Source organism: Cynocephalus volans, chromosome 17 (genome assembly GCF_027409185.1).
Source record: "Cynocephalus volans isolate mCynVol1 chromosome 17, mCynVol1.pri, whole genome shotgun sequence".
NCBI classification, from domain to species: domain Eukaryota; kingdom Metazoa; phylum Chordata; class Mammalia; order Dermoptera; family Cynocephalidae; genus Cynocephalus; species Cynocephalus volans.
The window spans coordinates 27,101,970-27,123,133 of NC_084476.1; the positions used below are offsets into that span (position 1 = coordinate 27,101,970).

The following is a 21,164-nucleotide window of genomic DNA, read 5'->3' on the forward strand; positions in this document are numbered from 1 at the left end:
TTAGCAGACGGAAAGAAATCATTAAGATCAGAGCAGAACTGAATGAAATTGAAAACCAAAAAACAATTCAAAAGATCAACGAATCAAAAAGTTGGTTTTTTGAAAAGATAAATAAAATAGACAAACCATTAGCATGGCTAACAAAAAAAAGAAGAGAGAAGACTCAAATAACAAAAATTAGAAATGAAAAAGGCGATATTACAACTGATTCATCTGAAATACAAGGAATCATTCGAGACTACTATAAACAACTATACGCCAACAAATTTGAAAATCTGGAGGAAATGGATAAATTTCTGGACACACACAAGCTCCCAAAACTGAACCGTGAAGACGTAGAAAATTTGAACAGACCAATAACAATAAAGGAGATTGAAGCTGTTATCAGAAGGCTCCCAACAAAGAAAAGCCCAGGACCAGATGGATTCACAGCAGAATTTTACCAAACATTCAACGAGGAATTGACACCGATTCTTTACAAACTATTCCAAAAGATTGAAACGGACGCAAATCTCCCAAACTCATTCTATGAAGCAAACATCATCCTGATACCAAAACCAGGTAAAGATATAACCAAAAAAGAAAACTACAGGCCGATATCCTTGATGAATATAGATGCAAAAATCCTCACTAAAATACTAGCAAACAGAATACAGCAACACATACGAAAAATTATTCATCACGATCAAGTGGGATTCATCCCAGCGATGCAAGGTTGGTTCAACATACGCAAATCAATAAATGTGATACACCATATTAATAAACTCAAACACAAGGACCATATGATCATCTCTATAGATGCTGAAAAAGCATTTGATAAAGTTCAGCACTCATTCATGACAAAGACCCTCTATAAGTTAGGTATAGAGGGAAAGTATCTCAACATAATTAAAGCCATATATGCCAAACCCACTGCCAATATCATCCTGAATGGGGAAAAGCTGAAAGCTTTTCCTTTAAGAACAGGCACTAGACAAGGATGCCCACTCTCACCACTCCTATTCAACATAGTGTTGGAAGTATTAGCCAGAGCAATCAGAGAAGAGAAGGAAATAAAGGGCATCCAGATTGGAAAAGATGAAGTCAAACTGTCCCTGTTTGCAGATGACATGATCCTATATATCGAACAGCCTAAAACCTCTACAAAAAAACTGTTGGAATTGATAAATGATTTCAGCACAGTAGCAGGATACAAAATCAACACACAAAAATCAGTAGCATTTCTTTTCTCCAATAGTGAACATGCAGAAGGAGAAATCAAGAAAGCCTGCCCATTTACAATAGCCACCAAAAAAATAAAATACTTAGGAATTGAGTTAACAAAGGAGGTGAAAAATCTCTATAATGAGAACTACAAACCACTGCTGAGAGAAATTAGAGAGGATACAAGAAGATGGAAAGATATCCCATGCTCTTGGATTGGAAGAATCAACATAGTGAAAATGTCCATACTACCCAAAGTGATATACAAATTCAATGCAATCCCCATCAAAATTCCAAAGACATTTTTCTCAGAAATGGAAAAAACTATTCAGACATTTATATGGAACAATAAAAGACCACGAATAGCCAAAGCAATGCTCAGCAAAAAAAATAAAGCTGGAGGCATAACACTACCTGACTTTAAGCTATACTACAAAGCTATAATAACCAAAACAGTATGGTACTGGCATAAAAACAGACACACTGACCAATGGAATAGAATAGAGAATCCAGAAATCAACCCACACACTTACTGCCATCTGATCTTTGACAAAGGCACCAAGCCTATTCACTGGGGAAGGGACTGCCTCTTCAGCAAGTGGTGCTGGGATAACTGGATATCAATATGCAGGAGAATGAAACTAGATCCATACCTCTCACCGTATACTAAAATCAACTCAAAATGGATTAAGGATTTAAATATACACCCTGAGACAATAAAACTTCTTAAAGAAAACATAGGGGAAACACTTCAGGAAATAGGACTGGGCACAGACTTCATGAATACGACCCCAAAAGCACGGGCAACCAAAGGAAAAATAAACAAATGGGATTATATCAAACTAAAAAGCTTCTGCACAGCAAAAGAAACAATTAAAAGAGTTAAAAGACAACCAACAGAGTGGGAGAAAATATTTGCAAAATATACATCTGACAAAGGATTAATATCCAGAATATATAAGGAACTCAAACAACTTTACAAGAAGAAAACAAGCAACCCAATTAAAAAATGGGCAAAAGAGCTAAGTAGGCATTTCTCCAAGGAAGATATACAAATGGCCAACAGACATATGAAAAAATGCTCAACATCACTCAGCATCCGGGAAATGCAAATCAAAACCACATTGAGATACCATCTAACCCCAGTTAGGATGGCTAAAATCCAGAAGACTATGAACGATAAATGCTGGCGAGGCTGCGGAGAAAAAGGAACTCTCATACATTGTTGGTGGGACTGCAAAATGGTGCAGCCTCTATGGAAAATGGTATGGAGGTTCCTTAAACAATTGCAAATAGATCTACCATACGACCCAGCCATCCCACTGTTGGGAATATACCCAGAGGAATGGAAATCATCAAGTCGAAGGTATACCTGTACCCCAATGTTCATCGCAGCACTCTTTACAATAGCCAAGAGTTGGAACCAGCCCAAATGCCCATCATCAGATGAGTGGATACGGAAAATGTGGTACATCTATACAATGGAATACTACTCAGCTATAAAAACGAATGAAATACTGCCATTTGCAACAACATGGATGGACCTTGAGAGAATTATATTAAGTGAAACAAGTCAGGCACAGAAAGAGAAATACCACATGTTCTCACTTATTGGTGGGAGCTAAAAATTAATATATAAATTCACACACACACATACACACATACACACACAAACCGGGGGGGGGGGGGGAAGAAGATATAACAACCACAATTATTTGAAGTTGATACAACAAACAAACAGAAAGGACATGGTTGGGGGGGAGGGGGGAGGGAGAAGGGAGGGAGGTTTTGGTGATGGGGAGCATTAATCAGCTACAATGTATATCGACAAAATAAAATTTAAAAAAAAAAATAAAATAAAATAAAAAAAATAAAATAAAAAAAAAAACTGCATTCATTTCATACGGGTTAAAAATTTTAGTTTCTAGATGTCTTCTTCTTTGTACATACATGTCTACTGTTTTCACACTCTGTAGAAATTTACACATCCTTTCTACTATACTATACCTGGAGACCATTTGGGGCTAAGCATGTTTTATCTATCTTTTACTATCATATGACATTGTACTTACAGTACAAAAGACAAATCAAAAGTCAGTTGGAGTAAAATTAATTCAATTTCACATTAATTTTACTAAGCGTTGTGGTCTCAATATTTGTGCCTACCCTCAATTCATAATTTGAAATCCTAACCCCCAAGGTGATGGCATTAGAATGTGAGGGGCTTTGGGAGATGATTAGATCATGAGGAAAGAGCCCTCATGATTATGATTAGTGCTCTTAAAAGAGACCCCAGAGAGCCAGCTGACCCCTTACATCGTGTAAGGATACAGCAAGAAGATGCCATGTATAATTCAGGAAATGAGCACTTACTAGACACTAAATCTGCTGAGACCTTGATGAACTTTCCCAGAAATAAACCTCTGTTGTTTATAAGCTAAAAAAAAAAAAAAAAAAAAAAAAAAAAAAAAAAAAAGAAACTTTGCTCAGTATATGACAAGGTAGCATTTGGTGAATGGTGATCTCCAGGTTCATATTCTCATTTATATCCCTAGGAAGATATACTGATTAGCTGAGCTTGTCAGTGAAAGCCCAGATTCATCATTAGATTAGCTACAAGTCTCTCCTCCTTTCTCTCAGTAGCATTGTAGGAGGACAGAACGCTTAATTCTGGTTGAATGTCAGCTTGAATAAACATAGAAATGAACTAGAAAGGACTGATTATGTTCTCCTAGGTGGAAAAGATAGATTCCAATACCAAACAGGTGTGAATCAGCAGATATATGTTATACCATCTCCCAGTACTGGGTGTTCAACACATTGTGGGTAGTTGATAATTATAATCAAAGTCATAATGTCAGAGTTATGATATATAACCTAAACTTTTAAGTCATAAAACTTAAGAGAAATTTGTATCATAGTAAGATTTTTTTTTCATAACATGAGTGTCCGGGTTAAAATAAGACACAACTGACCCCATATATTCTATCTGTGCTTCGATTTCCTCATCCGTAAAAAATGCAAATGGGGTACCTGCCTTACAGAGTTATTGTGAGGCTGAAGTGAGAGGAAGAGTTCCAAAGTATCACACACACAGCTGGGACTGTGCAGATCTCAGGTTGTGATATTGTTTGAAGTATTCACATCTCAAGAAGCTGGCCCCTTGACCTTTATACATCTGAAGAAATAACGAGACTGCTTTGTTTAAATTGCCAAAATTCTCTCTCCTACCCCTGAACACTTCTGGCCGGTGTGTATTAGATTTCAAGAGGTTTCTCTTTTGTCCTCTTGACCAGATGATGGAATGCCTATCGTTTGAATCTGGGTTTTCACAAAGAGTGAGAACTAGTTGCCAAGTGTTACATCCCTAAATATAACCCTCCCCAAGGCACTTCCTGGCCTCCTGTCTCAACTCCTCGCACAGAGGAGCAGACTCCCAGGCTGAGGGGTCTGGGACACCTTTCCCATAAAACAGGTATGGGGTTTCCAAGTTACATTTGCTGGTTGCTCGTGGATGAATGCAGAATTCAGCGTGGAGGTCCTAGGCACTTCTAGTTTAATGATGTTGCTGCATTTGCTTGAGTGCCCACAGTTCCTGGGACACGGGGAAAAACCCAGCTTGGTGTTTGCACCCCAGCCAAGGAGGTATCTTCCCAGACCCTCCTCCTCTTAGCAACTTCACATAGAGAGAACGTGGGTGTGCGCATGCCAGCACATGTGCAGAACAGCGGCCTGTCAGGGTGTGGGGGCTGCTTATGCAGATTGCTCATGGGTCCTGGTGCTCATTGAGGTAGCCCAGGCTCAGGACTGGGGCACTCACTGGCCGAGGGACCAGCGGTACCAGCCAATCATTGGTGGGCTGCTTCCCCCCTACCCAGCCCTGCTCGACGCTCCCTAGGACAGTGGCCACTTAGGGCACCAACACAAGTCATCCTCACTGACAGGGAAGCTTTGCAATGTGCAAAATAGTACCTCCTACCTTAGACTAAGATGTATTTGTATGTATTTTGTTTATGTAAAGATCTTGTCCTTGACTCATCAAAATATTTTTTTTTTGCTTATTTCAGTTTGAGTATGAATTAATGAAAATAATTGTTTCATAGGCATTTGTATTTCTTACAACTGAAGATGGATATTTGTGAAGGAAGGTAATGAGAATTTTGCATTTTTCTTTTCCTGTCAGACTAACAAAATTTCTGGTCTTAATCTAATGAGTGTGCTTATCTGCTAAAAATATGAAATCTAAACAAGTAATGGATGTTGAAAGCAGCATCCTGCATGGTGTATTGGGCTTTGGACATGTGTTTTTAACTCAGTCTTCGTTTAGAGAGACTAAGGATTGATAAACTTCACTTCATGTTTTTTTCAATTTTGTTATAAAAGGTACAGTTATCTTTCTGGTAAAGACCTGAGAAATTTTAAATGGAAGAAGGGATGCAGAATGTAAAATGGGCTTCATTCAGGAAGGCAGATCAGGCCTAATTTAGGTCCACTTGTGAGCCCCGTACTACCTATGGACGATTCATTTTCTCTCTGGGAAGCTTTTTGCTCAAAGACATGAGCATCTGCCTGGGATTCAGCTCTTATGTATCAAGACCATCTAAATGGCTGGAAGGCATCTGAGAATAGCCCAGGCAGGGAGAGGAAATTTCAAGTCGTTGATCCCTGAGCAGTGACTCCTCCACATCTTAGTATTCTGTTGACTTCTGGAAGAAACTGCAGCAGGTGATCTGGGGTGGAAACAGCCACATCTCATTCCCCTTCTCCACACCCGCTCTCTTTCTTCCTGTGAGTTTAGTTCTCCTGAGGAGGGTCTACAGAGACCGCCGGTGTGTTGTCCCATGAGCTTGCACTCTGGTTGGGGAAATGAGACAGGAGCCCATGAAGCAATTAGGAAGCAGTTAGGACCAGTCAGGGCAGTGGAGATCACAGTTGTAAGATTTGAGGAGCTGCTTCTGTGAACAGTGTGGGCTGGGAAAGTCTTTTTGGATTGCTGAGATGAGCCGGAATGGGCGATGGTGGAGAAGTGAGGGGTTGGTTTTCCTAGGACAGTGAGAAGACACCCCACCCCACCTCCCACAGCCCCAACTGGAAACCACATGTTTAGAGCTTACAGGAGAAGAGAGCGAGAGGGCTTTTCACGTCAAACATAGGCATGCGTCTTGCATCCAGCGGGCAGAAGAGAGCTGCTGACGGTTTGTCAGCAGGAGGGATGTGGCAAGAGCTGTATCTACAAAGACAGTGTACACAGGGAAGACTGGAAGAGGCCAAGGGGACTGAGTCTAGATAGAAGGGTGGGGCCAGCCGTCCAGGAAGCTGTTGCAGATGTCTAGGCCAGAGATTTGGGGCCATGGCGGTGAAGACTGGGGGGGAGGGGGGTGGGCAGTTAGAAACAAGAGACACCTTGACAAAGGGATCGCTACACCTGTTGACTGTTTAGCAGCCATAGAAGTATAGAATTCTCATAATTCAGTTCATCCTCCTACTCAAGGCAGGAATGAATCCCTTCTCGAGCACAGCCTGCAGGCCTTTGGCTTCTGCTTGATCACCCCCGTGATGAGGAGCACACGCTTTCATAGGCAGCCTTCTTACATTTTAGGGTGACTTGAGGTTGAAATTCCCCGCCCCTCTCCTGGATCTGGGCTGCTCTCTGCAGCAATAGAAACTTGTTCTGCTGTTCTCTTCTACCCACTTACTTTGTTTTTTTCCCACAAACACTTTGCAAACACCTGTGATGGGACAGGCACTGAACTGTGCTGGTCAGTAAGGCCAAGGACCCTCAGGAGCTTTCAGTCTAACTCTCCAAATACTGGAAATTGGTTGTCTTCTTTGTTTGTTCCTCTCCAAAGAAATAGCCCTTGTTATTTCTCTGTGAACCAAGAGAAGTCTGTGGAGGGCCGCATCCTGGCTTAGATCCTTGGCATTCCTTGGGTCTGAGGAGAGGGTCTGTACTACCAAACACTGCTCAGGTAGGAATCAGACAATTTCTCCTGGGTGTCAAAGCATCCCCTGACTTGTTTAAACTGTCTGTGATAGCCAGTACTCAAGGCTACCATCTCCTTCCTGCCAAGATAGGTGATCATTCAAAGCCCTTCACTCAGCTGATGCAGACCCTGAGAGAGAAAGAAAGAAGTCTTTCTTCTAAGAACACGTGGCCAGGTTGCGAGAGGAATGCAGGCTTTCGGTGTTCTTTAGTATGTATTTTGAACACCATCCTTTGGAAGTGTTCTTGACTTCTTCGTCGGATTGTTTCTTCCATCTAGACTGAACCTCCTTAGGCTCTTTTCTAAGTTGTTCCTCAAATCCCATTCCCTTGCTTTTTCTCTAGCAGGGACACTGGCTTAGATTTAATTGAAGCCCATCTTGGTAGGAGAGCGAATGGCTGATCCTCATCTCATTTCAGCCTGCTCTCCCCATGGGCTCTCTGGATCTCCAGATGAATGAATGGATGGTAAGTATCCTCGGGATGCATCTGTAGACTTGGAGAGATCGTTTAAGAATTCTAGCAGGAACACAGAGTTACCCAAGGAAAGATGGGGCCGCTCACATAGGGAAAGTTTTCTGCGTATGAAGCTTCAAGACCAGTATGCAGTGGGGTGGACAGGAAGAGGAGCCCCTCGAGGGCCAACTAGATTAGTCAGAGAGGTGGGATGAGTCACATCTTGGGAACTTCTTTGGCTGCCATGGAAACTGCATGTTTTCTCTACTTCCCTCTGGGTTGCTAGGAAGCATGCTTTTAAAATCTTGGTATCTTACAGCGCTGTTTAGGATACCCCCTTTATCAGACCCCTCCCCACCCTGCAAGTCCTCCTCCTGCTTTTCCCTGTCCCTTCTTCAACCTGGCAGTGATCCCTGCTCCAGCTCTGCTAGCAGAGTGCCCAGGCAGACCGAGGAGTCCGCAGTTGAATGGAGAAAATAGGGCAAACTGAGGATTCAAAATGTGACTAAGACAGAAGAGGGGTCATTGGCAGAAATGGGGCATTTGGGGCAGGGAGCATAAGAGGAAAGGAGATTTCTAGCAGATGGCAGGAAGACAGAGAGGCAGACCACTGAATGCTGTAGATCTTCGAAGGAGTGAATAGAGGCAGGAATATTAAGTGTCTATAATTAATTAATTAAAGAATCATACGTTTTAAGATTCAAAATACTTTCCTACTTTTTCCTTCAAAGAGGATGTCAGCATTCTAGAAAGAGGGTAACCAAGAATCATGGAGTCACTAGAACTCAGCAATTTAGTTAGAGAGCCCTACAAAAAGACTCAAGTCTTTACTAGAAAGATATGAAGGCTGCCCATTGATCTAAGAGCACAGTTTTCTCACTTTTCCTCTTTGAGATATGAGCCTGACCTTCCTTGACCAGCCAAAACACTGGCCAACATTAGACCTCTAGCTTCATGGTGTTTGCAACGTGTATTATTTTAAACATGAGAAAGTGTTTTTTTTGTTTTTAAAAATCCTTCATATGTTATATATTTGTCTTTACTGTTTGAGATTGATTTCTATCATAGAGTTATTATCTTTATTATGATTTATGTTGTTTTTTAATGGTTAATCTAAGAGAAGCAGGTAACGTGCTACCAATGATCTCTGAGTGTTTGGGGTTGTAATTGGTTCTTGTGACTTTGTTAATGTGTTTTTCTCCTGACAGGTTAACCTGCCCTCTTAACTCAGCAGTGGTTCTAGCATCCTATGCTGTACAATGTAAGTCACAAAGGGAGCGTTTCACAGATGGATAGATTGTTCTGACCAGTGTATTGAGAAAGTCACTGGCTTCTTCTGTTTGACTGAGTCCCTCTTCCCCAGGAATCCTGTTGGGTAGCATATCTCCGGCTGTCCAGATAGTCCCACTTTCACCCTCACTTACATTCTGCTCCAACTTGGGGTTGTTGGATTAAGGAAGGTGGTTAAGGGGAAAGGAGTGGGTGAGCTGTGGTGTGGGGTTTTCTCCCAAGGAAGCCCATAAAACAGCAGATACTGTACATTGCATTTTCCAGAGCCTTTGCCCAGGTATTTGGATTTGATTTCCATACAAACCTCAGTGGGGCAAATATTTCTCCCAATCATCTCTTATAAACATGGAAACTGAGGCCTAGCTAGGTTAAGGAATTTGCTGGAAGTCACTCCTACTGCTTGCTTCGTGCCACTCTGAAACACTGCTCGTGTCTTAGGAATTTATTTCTAGAGTTTCAGTATAGCTAATGGGTTATATAATGGTCTATATTAGTCCTGTTCAGTAGAATTATAACGTGAGCCACATATATAATGCTAACTTTTCCAGTACCCACATTAAAAAGGTTAAAATGAAACAGGCAAGATTAATTTTTAATATTTTCCTTAACCCAGTATATCCAAAGTCGTATCATTTTAACATGTAATCAGTGTTAAAAATTACTAATGAGACAGTTTACATTCCCTTTTTTTCATACTAAGTCTTTGAAAACCAGACTTCACACTTACAGCACATCTCAGTTTAGTGGCAACCATACTGGATGAAATGTCCAGATGGAATTTTCCATCAAGGCTAGTTTAAGCTAGAGTAGGAATCCTCTCATTCAATCAGCAAAACTTTATTGAGCATACAGTCCCTGTCAGGTCCTGTGGTAGTTGCAGGGAATGCACAGTAAGAAGAGTGCATAGCCAGATGGAAGACAGAGTATCACTTTATAGATGGTTAGTTGGGTGGTTCCAACACAGTACACCAACATAGCACTCATGCAGAGCTGAATGGTAGCTCGAGACTTAAGAAATCCCCTCTATCTTCCCGTATGCCCCAAACCATCTTAACCTGTTACCCTTGGACTGACTGCTTGGTCAGCAGTTATGGGAGGGAGATGGGCAAGTCCCAGAGCAGGCGCTGGCTGAACTCTTCATCCTGCTCTGGTCTTAGAAGAAGCAAGATAAAAGAAGAAGGCAGACAGGTGCTGCTGAGGTGGCCCTAAGTCAGCCTATCCCCACGGCAGCAGAGAACAGAAATGAAAGAGATGAAGAGCAAGGTGGTGCGCCTGCAGCTTCCCTACCCACCTGCATGGAACCAGGAAGTGGAGGACCGAGGGCATCAGAGATGACCGCACAACTTTGAACATGCAGTGAGCCTACTCCCTTGTGAGACGAGACCCAGTGTCAGTCTCTCCATCTCACCTGCCTCTCCCCTTCCCCTTTGAGGAGACTCAAAGAGGCTGCACAGTGATGGGCCTGGGTGGACTTGAAAGTTCCCCTTTCCCTGCAGTACATCTGGAACAGACCGAACCGTGTTGCATCCGTACGGAGAATGCAGGGGCCCGTCAGCTTGTATTCTTACTGATCTCTAGACCATGCAGACTCCCTCTCTGCCAGGCTGATCAGCCAAGGAGTCTGAGCATTCCCCACATCGCAGAGTGAGCTTGGCCTTCATAGCTAGAGCTTCCGGGTTAACCTGTTACCCTTGGACTGACTGCATGGTTGGGTTGAGAGACAGGAGCACTAGAATGGATGCAGTTACATGATTTAATTCCTGGCTTCTCTGCTTGCCAGTTATGTGGTATTACCTCACTGAATCTTGGTGTTTTCATCTGTAAAATGGAGGTGATGGTAGTGATTATGACAACTCACAGTACGGCTACTGGGTTCAAGTTAAATAATATGGATGAGGGTGATCTATTAACTAAAAATTTTTTATACCTGGACCATCACTGCCTGAGTCAGTGAGAACACAGACTTGAAGCTGTATTACCTGGGTCTTAGCTCTTCCATTTACACCTGCATGACCTTGAACCTCTCTGGGCCTCAGCCTCCCTACCTGTCAAGTGGGGATAATAACAGTATCTGCTTCATAGGGTTGCAGTGAAGACAAAATGAGTTACTCTATTAAAGCTCTTACAATAGTGGGTGGCACGTGGCAAGCATTAACTCATGTCTGCCCAGAAGAGAGCTGTCTGAAGAATTGCCTATTGTAAACAATGAAACTCTATTTAGAGTAAAATTTAAGAATCAAATAAAAAATCCTATTCCAAGCATCCATAGTCAGGTTTTCCTCTGCAAAGGACTGATAGACTGAGGGCTAACGAAAGTTATTAGCACCTAAAAAGTGTAAACTGGCTTCATTGAAAATATTAGCATTATAGTCATGCTAATAAAATCATGGCCCATCAGGCAAGCAGTTTCAAGTACAAGCTCTTTATTCCCTCTCCCTCAGTAAATTCATGTATTATAGACATATATATACACACGTGCGCATATTTCTATAATAATAAGATTAATAATAATGTAATAAGATTAATTCTTAGATATTAACCTGCTGGATCAAAAGATATGCCTATATTTTATCTGATATATTTTGCTAAATTGTCCCAAGAGGGATATCTAATGTGAAGACAAGTCCTACCAGTGATCAGCTAACCAAAAGCATGTTTTATTATTATATAAAAAGAGGACCTATAGGTAAAGTAGCTGAAAAGATGTCATGGTGGAAAATTGCTGGTGGCCTGTCAAGAGTTTATGAGGCTTGAAGAATAAAGTTTTTGAAAATATGTATTTGTTCCATAATGTTCTCTGAGCCTCTCCCATGGGCAGGTTCTGCACCAGCCTCAGGGTGCACAGATAAAGCAGACTTCTCTCCCCAGGGAGTCTACAGCCTGGCAGGGAGGCAGATGTGGACCTGATGGAGCTGGGGATGAGCACAGAGGGTGCATCCATCCTGCTTAGGGGGGAGCGGGGAGGCTGGAAACATCCTAGGAATGACCCCTGAGAGGAGTCTCTAAGTTTGAGTTGGAGTTGGATGAATAGCAAGTAAAGGACTTTGCCAATAAAACAACTTGACAGCTTGAAACATCACATATTGGGAATATGGGGTATGCTCTCTCTCTGTTGCAAAACATAAAATGTTATCAGCCAGAAGAAAACATGGAGCTTAAAAGACAAGGAATTTCCCACTTAAGCACTGTTTTCTTTCTGCTTTAATTAGCTTTTGCACGTGTTGCTTCCCCACGAATAGAAAAGTGTATTACTCAGGAGCTTGGGGCATGTAGTATAGTGTGTAGATTAAGAGTAGGGACTGTGGTCACAGTCTAGGCTCCAAAATAGCAGCTGAGCAATGGTGGCAAGTTTCTTCTTTGAATGTCAGTATCCTTATCTGTTTAATGGGGATAAAAGCATTGCCTTTACTGGGATATCATGAGCAGCAAGTGGGGTGACACCATTGAAATCAATGTGGAAACCACCCAGTGTTTTGCAAATGTTTGTGTACGGCTGTTTAACTTTGTTTCCCCCTAGCGGTTAGCACAGAGCTTTGCACAGAATAGCTGCTTAAGATTTGAAGGGAAAACCAGCCAACAGGAGGTTCATGTACTAGTGGTGTGTTAAGTTCAAAGCCTTTGTCAGTGACTTGACTAAAGAGAGAGCCTTTCTGTTCATGTTTGCAGGATGGCGCTGGGGTTGGGACTGTTATCTGATATGATGGGTGACCAAATCAGGATTCAGGAGGATCTCCGTGAGCTAATAAAACCAGCAGAATAAAATTTATAGGATTCTGCCTTGAGGCTCAGCAAAGTTATTTGCAGCATTTGGTTGGCCTCGGGGACATGCCCACTGTTGTCAGCAAGGCGGGCAGGCTGGTGGAGTGGTAGGAGCACTACCTGGGGCTCAGATCACCTGGGTTCTGGTCTTGACCCTGCTGAAAAATGGCCCCACGGTAGGGGTAAGTCCCTTCTCCTTTTTGGACATCAGTTTCTTCCCCTTTAACATGAGGAGTTTGAACTTTCTCATGCTTTCCTCTTAGATAACCAGTGTCAGAGCATCTAAATGATTTCCTTATAATGCTCTATTGTACACTTTTTCACACACAGACACCTGCCACACTGTGCTTACATCATACAGCCTTGACATTTCCATCCACAACTTAGCCACATCTGGCTGCCCTTAAAGGCCTGTGGTCTAACCTTGATCAAATCTGCATGCGTAGATCACTTGGCCTTCTGCCCTTTGCTTCTTCCGGAATTGAGCTTTGCATCAGCTTCTGTACAGGTCAGTTCTGAACACCCAAATTCCTGAGCACCTACTGTATGCCATGCCTGGTGCTGGGCCTTAAAAGGTGAGTCTGACCCACTCCCAGCCCTCGAGGAACAGTGTGAGAAGGAAACAGGTCCCTTCTTTACAGTGCCCGTCTCAAAGAGCAGCCCTTGTGGTATGAGGGCAGGTAAGGGTAAGCGAGACCACATAGAGCTAATAAAAAAGACATGACCCTTGCACTTGCCCTTTCAACCTTTTCCACTTTGTGATGAAATTCACTCAAGCAGCTACCTGGCTAACCCCTTTCCTTCTGGGATAGGCCTTGAAGCATCACCACAGCTCTCCCCAAACTTTGTCCTTGTGACAAAGAAGGAGTGTTTGACGCAGAAATCTTCTGTGTTGAATTGGTACTCTGAGACTGTCCTGAAAGTCATCAGAAGCCTCCTGGCATTAGAGCCAGCTGCAGGAAGAAATTCATTAAAACCTTTGGAAAGATCAAGGTTAATAATTTTAAGAAAAAGATGAAATAAAAACCTTTCTTGTTTTGTTTGTCCAGAAAATGGAATACTACACCAGTTGCCCATCAGAGCTAGAGATCATCTTCTCTCTCTTGTTTTTATACAAATGGAAAAACTGAGTCTTGGTGAAGGAAAGTGGGTGTCCTCAGGTCCCGCAGGCCTGATCCATAGCTTCTCAGCTAGAGTCCTTTTTCTCAGTCTTCTCACCTGCCACACTGTGCTTAAATCACACAGCCTCGACATTTCCGTCCACAACTTGGCCACATTTGGCTGGCCTTAAGGGCCTGTGATCTAACCTTAACCAAATCTGCATGTGTAGATCACTTAGCTTTCTGCCCTTTTCCCCTTCCAGAATTGAACTGCATCAGCCTCTATAGAGGTTACCCAAGTGGTTTGACTGCTCCAGGTAGCCATGTACACTTGTACAGGTTAGACACTTCACAACTCTCAAGAATACCCATCACATCATAGACTCAGCAATTCATGCTGGCAGACAGCAGTCAAGGGACTCAAGGGAGAGGTACTCTTTGGGCCAGGGGCAAGTTTGGAAGTCCCTCCATAAGGCCTCACTTTCTATTCTCTCTGCAGCTGCAGGTCCCCAGTGTGATTCTGCTGATAGCCCAGCATCTGTCTTCCTATCTTCTGACTCCCCTTAGCATGTGTCCTCCTCCCTAGGAACTTTGCCAGTGGCCTTGTCTGGACCCTGGACTTCCTGTCCCACCCCTCATTCCCATGGCCTCTGAGCACTTCCTGGTCCCTTTCCACACTTCCCTCAATCCCAGGGGTTGGCTCAGGATACCGAGAGTGGTCAGGTTGGCATGATCTTCCTTCTGCCCACGCCTGTTTTCCAGTGGTACATACCTTGTGATATGACAGAGAGCGAGCCTGCAGGGTGCTTGGTGTACAGCTTGCTATTTTTGCTGGTGGGTTCTTTTCTTTATCCAGAGGTATGAGCGCTAACTGCTGTGCTGACCACAGTATAGAAGAGATGTGGGATTAGACTAGGACCTAGGGCCAAACACTGTCTCCTGATTTCTTCCCTGTGTGTTCTTGGGGAGAGTGAGAATTTGTTGGATCACATGTGATCCATAGCAAGGGTTCAGATAAAAATTGTGGAATCTGGAGTTAATGTGAAGCTCTAGTTCCTTTGGTGGCAGAACTTATCAGGAGAATATTTCCAACTTTTTCTTGTAATGCTATAGATGACTGTAAATACATACATTTTTGAGAAGGCAAAACTAATTATGATTCTCCCCTCATTCTGTCTTAATAGCTCATTTTGGAGACTATAATTCTTCCATACATCATACAGGCTATCTTTCTGATAGTCAGTTTATACCAGATCAAAACGATGACTTTTTAACAAAGGTGGAATCGCTCCATGAGCAGCACAGGTGAGAGAGGGACCCGGGGTGGCCTATTTTGGGAACTTAGGTCGGGTATTTTCAGACATCATATCCTGGTGTTTGATGCAACCTCTTCCTTTTGCTTATGGATCCTCTTTTAAGACATCAGGGGTTTTTGAACCTCTGAGCTGTAATGATGGCAGGTATATTTGGCATGACTAGCATTTCTGAAAAGTGTAAAATCCAGTAAGAGTTTAGGGTGGTGGCTGCTGTGTTCCTTTTTAGGATGTCATTGAAATTGGTTAATTCCTGAAGAAATGCCCATTTTGAAATCTGACTGCACCACAAATTGACCCTATCAGGTAAACCTTTTAGCAGTTAGCCACATTGAATAAAATGGGCCATTCTTTCAGGTATTGTTAAATAGACAGACAGGTGGGCATAAAGTGCTGGCAGGCTGGGTGAATCCCAAGCCCTTCCCATGTTCAGTTTGAGAAAAATGCCTTACTTCCAAGTCGGGAGCACTGGTCTTCAGCAGCTGCCTGGGGACGAACTTCAGCTCCAGCACCTGTGCCCAATTCTGTCCCCCTTTTCCCTTTCCTCATTTTATTCAAAGCTACAGTGGCAGCTGTTCAGTCCAGGTCATATAAGGACCACCCTGATTAAGAACGTCAGCTCTAAAGGACTTCAGACTTCTTGGGAAAGTGAGAAAAACAAAGGCCAGGCAAGCTGCATACCTTTTAAGAAGGTGCTGCCAAGCCTCTCTCCCAGAATTACTCCCTGGGCAGAAGTCAGTGTCCTAAAATAGTATAGGGCCAGTGGCATTGGTAGTTTGAGGCTACTCCTAAAAAAAATAGAGGCAGAAAGACCTAAAGATTACCTTTAAGTAACTTGGAATAAGTAGGGTGGGCATTCCAAAAGGTGACAGTCTTCTTTATCTTAATATTAAGAGCCCACTAAATGGGAAGTATTGTTTAATAAAAAATGAGAAGGCTACATGAAGTCAAATTCAATGGACAAGCTGAAAAACCTGGTTTCGTAGAATTTAGTGTTAGATTATTTAAGATTAATAACAAAGCATAACCTTAGAGGAATGTTATCAAATTTTCTAGATTTTTTTTTAATTTTTAAAAATTGAAGTTAATATTCTCTATATAACTCTGCATTTTCTCTTTTTTTCTGTAGTGGGCTAAAGCAGTCAGAAGCAGAATCTTGCTATATCAACATAGCACGGACCCTCGACTTCTACGGAGTGGAACTGCACAGTGGTAGGGTATGTGTCCTTGTCATGTTTTGGTTAAGAAATTATTTTTTTATTTTACTCTCTGAAAGTGTGTAAGTTTTTAATGAAATCATTTCTTTCCATTTTAACAAGACCTTTTTAAAGATATTTGGAAGGTTTACTAAATAACATTGAATTTTGTTGGTCATTTGCCTTATTGGTTTTTTTGTGTTTGCCTTTGTACTTGAAGACTTTTTCCTTCTGAAGGTTCCGGGGGACTAGAAATGAGTAATTTTTGTAAGACCATTTTATAAAACTGTTCTATATTGTGGTTGAAGAGGCAAAAATATGTGTATATGTTCACTTTCCAAGTGAAAGTTTAGTGAGCCAAGGTTTATACTACTTAATCTCAAGAACTGCTCAAATTAGAACTAGTTGCTCAAATATGGTAGTTTTTTTTTTTAATTATGGTGGTATGATTGTGAAAATCAGTAAATCTTTTAAATTGGTTGTGACTGTTCTAATAGAATTGACTAATATCTGTCATCTACTGAGCAATTTCTATGTACCAGTGTATTACTTACTTTATTTCTTGTGGGAATGCCATGAGGTAAGTATTATCATTATTCCCATTTTACAGATGGAGAAACTAATACTCCACGACTTATGTGCTTTGGGACCTTTGTTAAGTGTTAGCTTCAGTAACATAACTCCAGTACTGTCTAATTGGCATCTGACCTTTTAGCGGTGACATACAACATTTTCTGCCTGTAATTGGCCCACATCATATCCAGAAGGAAACTGATATTAACTGAAAACCTACTATGTACTAGCCTTTGCTCCAGATGATTTCATATGAGACCATAAGTTCTCATTTTAGGATTATGGAAACCTTGTAAAATCAGTATTCTAATCATCCCTATTTTACAGATGAGGCTCATAGAGGTTAAATAAATCACCAGAATTTAAATCTATATAATATTTTTGCAGTTTATAGAAAGTTTTATTTTTGTCTCATGTCAGTTCCCTACAGTCCTTTGAGTTAGACAAGTTATGACATAGATAATAAAGTAGGAAAAAGGTAATAGATAAAATATCAACTTTAGGACTTAACCACTAATGTTTATTCCATTTGCAAATAATACTTTATCTTTGCTAGAGTGTTTTGGAGAACTTTATTCAGTGCTGAAGTAGGACTTTATATCAACTTGACTTGATCTGTGCTCTGCCCACCCCCAGAACTTTCAAGGAAATGACCCTCAAGGGTTATGAGGACAGGTGACTGGCCTTCAGGGCTGAGACCCCCAGGGTATCAGAGGAGGTTGGATTATAATCTCAAGCTTGATACTGCAAAGTTTATTTTTCAGTAGCTCAAAGTCTGCGTTGGGTCCGGGTGTCTCTCCAGGCAGCCCCCCTTTGTGCAGTAACCTGGCAGTCTAGGCTGCTTCCCATCTTGTGGCTTCACCATCTTCCCACATGGCCTCCTGCTTGTCACAGGGAAGAGAAGTGGAGGGAACACCAGCTCTTAAATGCTTTGCAGGGAAGAGACACAGACCACTTCTGCAGAGCACGTTGGTCAGAACTCGCCGCATGGCCCTGCCTCCTACAAGGGGAGGTGGGTAATGTGGGTTTGGCCATGGGCATTTAGAGTGACCAGTAACTGTCTGTGACACAGGGGTTGAGGTGTGTATTGAAAGACCACACAATCAGGAGATTTGAGACCCAGGTCTCTGGCCCACCCAGACCATTCATTCATTTCCTTATTTACTCTATTTTTATTTCATTTGCTAATTTGTTCTTCTGTCCCACCTGCTTGATATTTCCTTATTTTGTGAAATATTATGTTAAATTAACATAATTTAATATAAACATATTAAATAAATATACAAATATATAAATATAATATCGTGACTAGGTATCATGTTTAAATGCAACCTTATTTGTTCTCCATTATGCAAATTTGGTTTTGCTTTAAGCATGTGATTTCATTTAGGTGCCCATAGTGAATACTCTGACCGTCCTCTGTCTCAGCACTGTTTTTCTTGTCCAGTTTCCCTAACTCCCTATGTTCATATTGTTGTTCATAAATGATTTGTCCCACAGCCAGAGGGAATGAACGTTTATTGTACCTACCACATACCAAGACCTATTCTAAAATCTCCATATGCCAAGCCCTGTTCTAGGTTCTTTATTTATACTCTCTAATAAAATTCTTAATTCTTCTAATAAAATTACTTACATTCTCTATTAAAAACTCTTTGAGGTAGGTTCCGTAATCTTTTTCAAAGAAAAATTGAGGCTCAGAAGCCCAAGATAACATAGCTAGTAAGTGGTGGACCAAAGGTACACAGTCAGTTGTAACTGAGATACTTCCCCTTCTTTATAATTATGAGTATCTGATTGGCGAAATAGAAATATCAATGACTCAAGGGAAGGAACTGTTTTATTTTAAATTTTATTTACTTATACTCATCTCGTTCTCAAATGGATTTAAAACTGCTTGTAGTCACTGTGTCTTCCTTGTGTATCTTCATTGTCTGCAGCAATGCCTAGCATAGGCTCTTAGTAAATGTGGGCTGTATTGGATTTATAAGCAACACTTATTTCTTAATTGGATTTCGAGCCAACAGTTCTACACTTTGAAATTTTCATCATCATATTGTAATAGCTAAAGCCTTTTCAGTATGGGAGTAGAGATTTGTATAAAGCTGTGCAGCAGGTGAGGCCTTTCTGATTTTAACATGGCTATCTAATGCTGATGGTTGAAATTTTAAAACTGAATGTTCATTTAACTGATTCTGTGGAATGAGTGGGCTTATCTGGTAACTTTCTAAACCAGGTGTTACTGACACTCAGTGTGTGTTCACTTTAGAAGAATTTGGTGCTGTGTCCTTGGATCTTAAGTATCAGTTAAGTGGGGATTTTTGCCTGTTTTCAGTAACATTTTCCCCTTTGGAGCTTATACATACTGATGTTTATAAAAGCGTGGGTGCTTGAAAGTTACCGGAGGGCATATGCATGACTGTAACATGCTGTGAATCTGAGATCTTCCTTTTTACAGGATCTGCACAATTTAGATCTAATGATTGGAGTTGCTTCTGCGGGCATTGCTGTATACCGAAAATACATTTGCACAAGTTTCTATCCTTGGTAAGTGCAAACAGTTCTAGTTATTTTCTGAGTCATGCTTTAAATATATGCTGAACAAAAGTAATGTTACCTCTAGTTTTAAACTTTTATTTCTAAAGAAGGGGTAGAGATTTTCCCCTAAGTTTTAACCTCTGGCCTCTGAATTTGTTTCAGATTTAATATTTAGGAAAATTAGGAGTTTTGTTTTTGCTAGCGTTCATCTCCCCCCAGTCACCTTATGGTTTGGGATGCTGTGTGGAAACATCGTGGATGGAATACCATGAGGTAGATCTTGGAGTTAAGCAATCCTTCCTGGGAAGCACATTGGCCAGAATTCAGAGAAGAGCTTGCTCTGGGCAGGAACTGTATTTTCAGTTCTGTTCTTCAGTTATTAATTGGACTTTTACCAAGTATCCTGCTCTGTTCTTAACCCTAAGAAGACCCAAACACATGAGCAACTGAGTGCTCGCCCTAGGAGCTCATGGGCCTGGTAGGAAGAGAAAACTTGTGTAGGTCAACTGTCACGTGTTATTTGTGGGTTGAGCTGATTTTTGGAGAGAAGTTTGAATTTAAAGTGCCAGGCAACAGGAAGCTTTTTTCAGGGGAGACAACACCAAAATAGTACCATCCTCATAGAGGATAGTGTGATGGTATACAGAACGGGGGTGGGACAAATTTGCCAAGTAGGTTGAAGAGAGTGAGTGCTGCAGGCAGTGGGAGATGCAGAAGAAAAAGTACAAACATGTAAAAAAAAAAAAAATGAAGTTTTGGCAAAACGGTGGCAGCAAGGAAAGAAGTCAGGGAAAGGAGTAAGAGAAGATTTGGTGCCAGATATGTGCCCCATGGAGTTTGACCATTGGGTCTAAATCTGTTCCTCAACTTGGCAACATAGAACTTTATTAAGTAGGACACACAGATGTTCATCACAGTGTTATTTATAACAGAAAAAAAACTATAAATAACAAATAAAATTATAGAGGTAATAATAACAATAGCAGTAATCATTACTGAATGCTTACTCTGTCCAAGTTTTGTAACTACATGTTTGCTTTATTGCATTTAAACCTGAAAAAGACATTGTTATTATCCTCAGTGTTACAGAGGAGGAAACTGAGGTACAAAGAAGTTAAGTAAGAACTTGTCCAGGGTCACACAGCTAATAATTGGCATGGGTGAAATTCACACCCTGAGAGTCTAACTCCACAGCCTATATACTTTTGTTCCACCGTTAAAAATAATATTAACGGGAAAATGCTTAAATAGGATACACAGTTATGGGCACTGATTTTTCAATTAAGTTTACAATGTATCTGTTTTCCAAAACAAAAACAAAAAAAATGTCAGCCCTATTCAGTTTCACAATAAAATCAATATAACAGGTACCAGGGTCTTCTCTCCATCTTTTTTTCTCCTCGTCTCTATTAAAAGCCTCTCACAGGAAGCAGGAGACCCCAGCCTTGGTTTGGCTAGTTGGGGTGTGGCCTGGCCACCTCTCTGGCCTGCTCAGGACCAAGATCAGGCTAAGCAGAGGGAGCAGTGGACACAGGGTTCATTTTCCCTTGCCAAGCCCATCTGAATGCTTTGGGTTTCCCCCAGATGCCACAGGCCTCAAGCCACCTGGGACCAGCTTTGCCTGTGGTTGAACCTCCTAAGCCCTCACAAAGAGGGGCTGGTCCATCACATTTCAGGGAAGATGTGAGTCCCATGAGGGCACTTCAGGAGAGAAGCAGAAAGCGTGGTCAGAAGTAGCTTTGTCGGTAGAAGC

At 41.5% G+C, this 21,164-nt stretch overlaps 1 protein-coding gene across 5 annotated transcripts in view; it reads left to right on the plus strand.

Annotated features, from left to right (window-relative positions):
* PTPN3 (protein tyrosine phosphatase non-receptor type 3) overlaps positions 1-21,164 on the plus strand; it is a 119,563-nt gene that overhangs the window by 48,111 nt on the left and 50,288 nt on the right. For 4 of the 5 annotated variants that reach the window (XM_063081761.1, XM_063081763.1, XM_063081762.1 and 1 more), the window contains 5 exons: positions 5,307-5,351; positions 8,851-8,903; positions 14,976-15,096; positions 16,234-16,321; positions 19,332-19,420. In XM_063081761.1, coding sequence (XP_062937831.1) covers positions 5,307-5,351; positions 8,851-8,903; positions 14,976-15,096; positions 16,234-16,321; positions 19,332-19,420 — 396 coding nt within the window. Of the gene's footprint in view, positions 1-5,306; positions 5,352-8,850; positions 8,904-14,975; positions 15,097-15,879; positions 15,970-16,233; positions 16,322-19,331; positions 19,421-21,164 lie in introns of those variants that run through there. The other variant, XM_063081765.1, reaches the window with a different exon arrangement.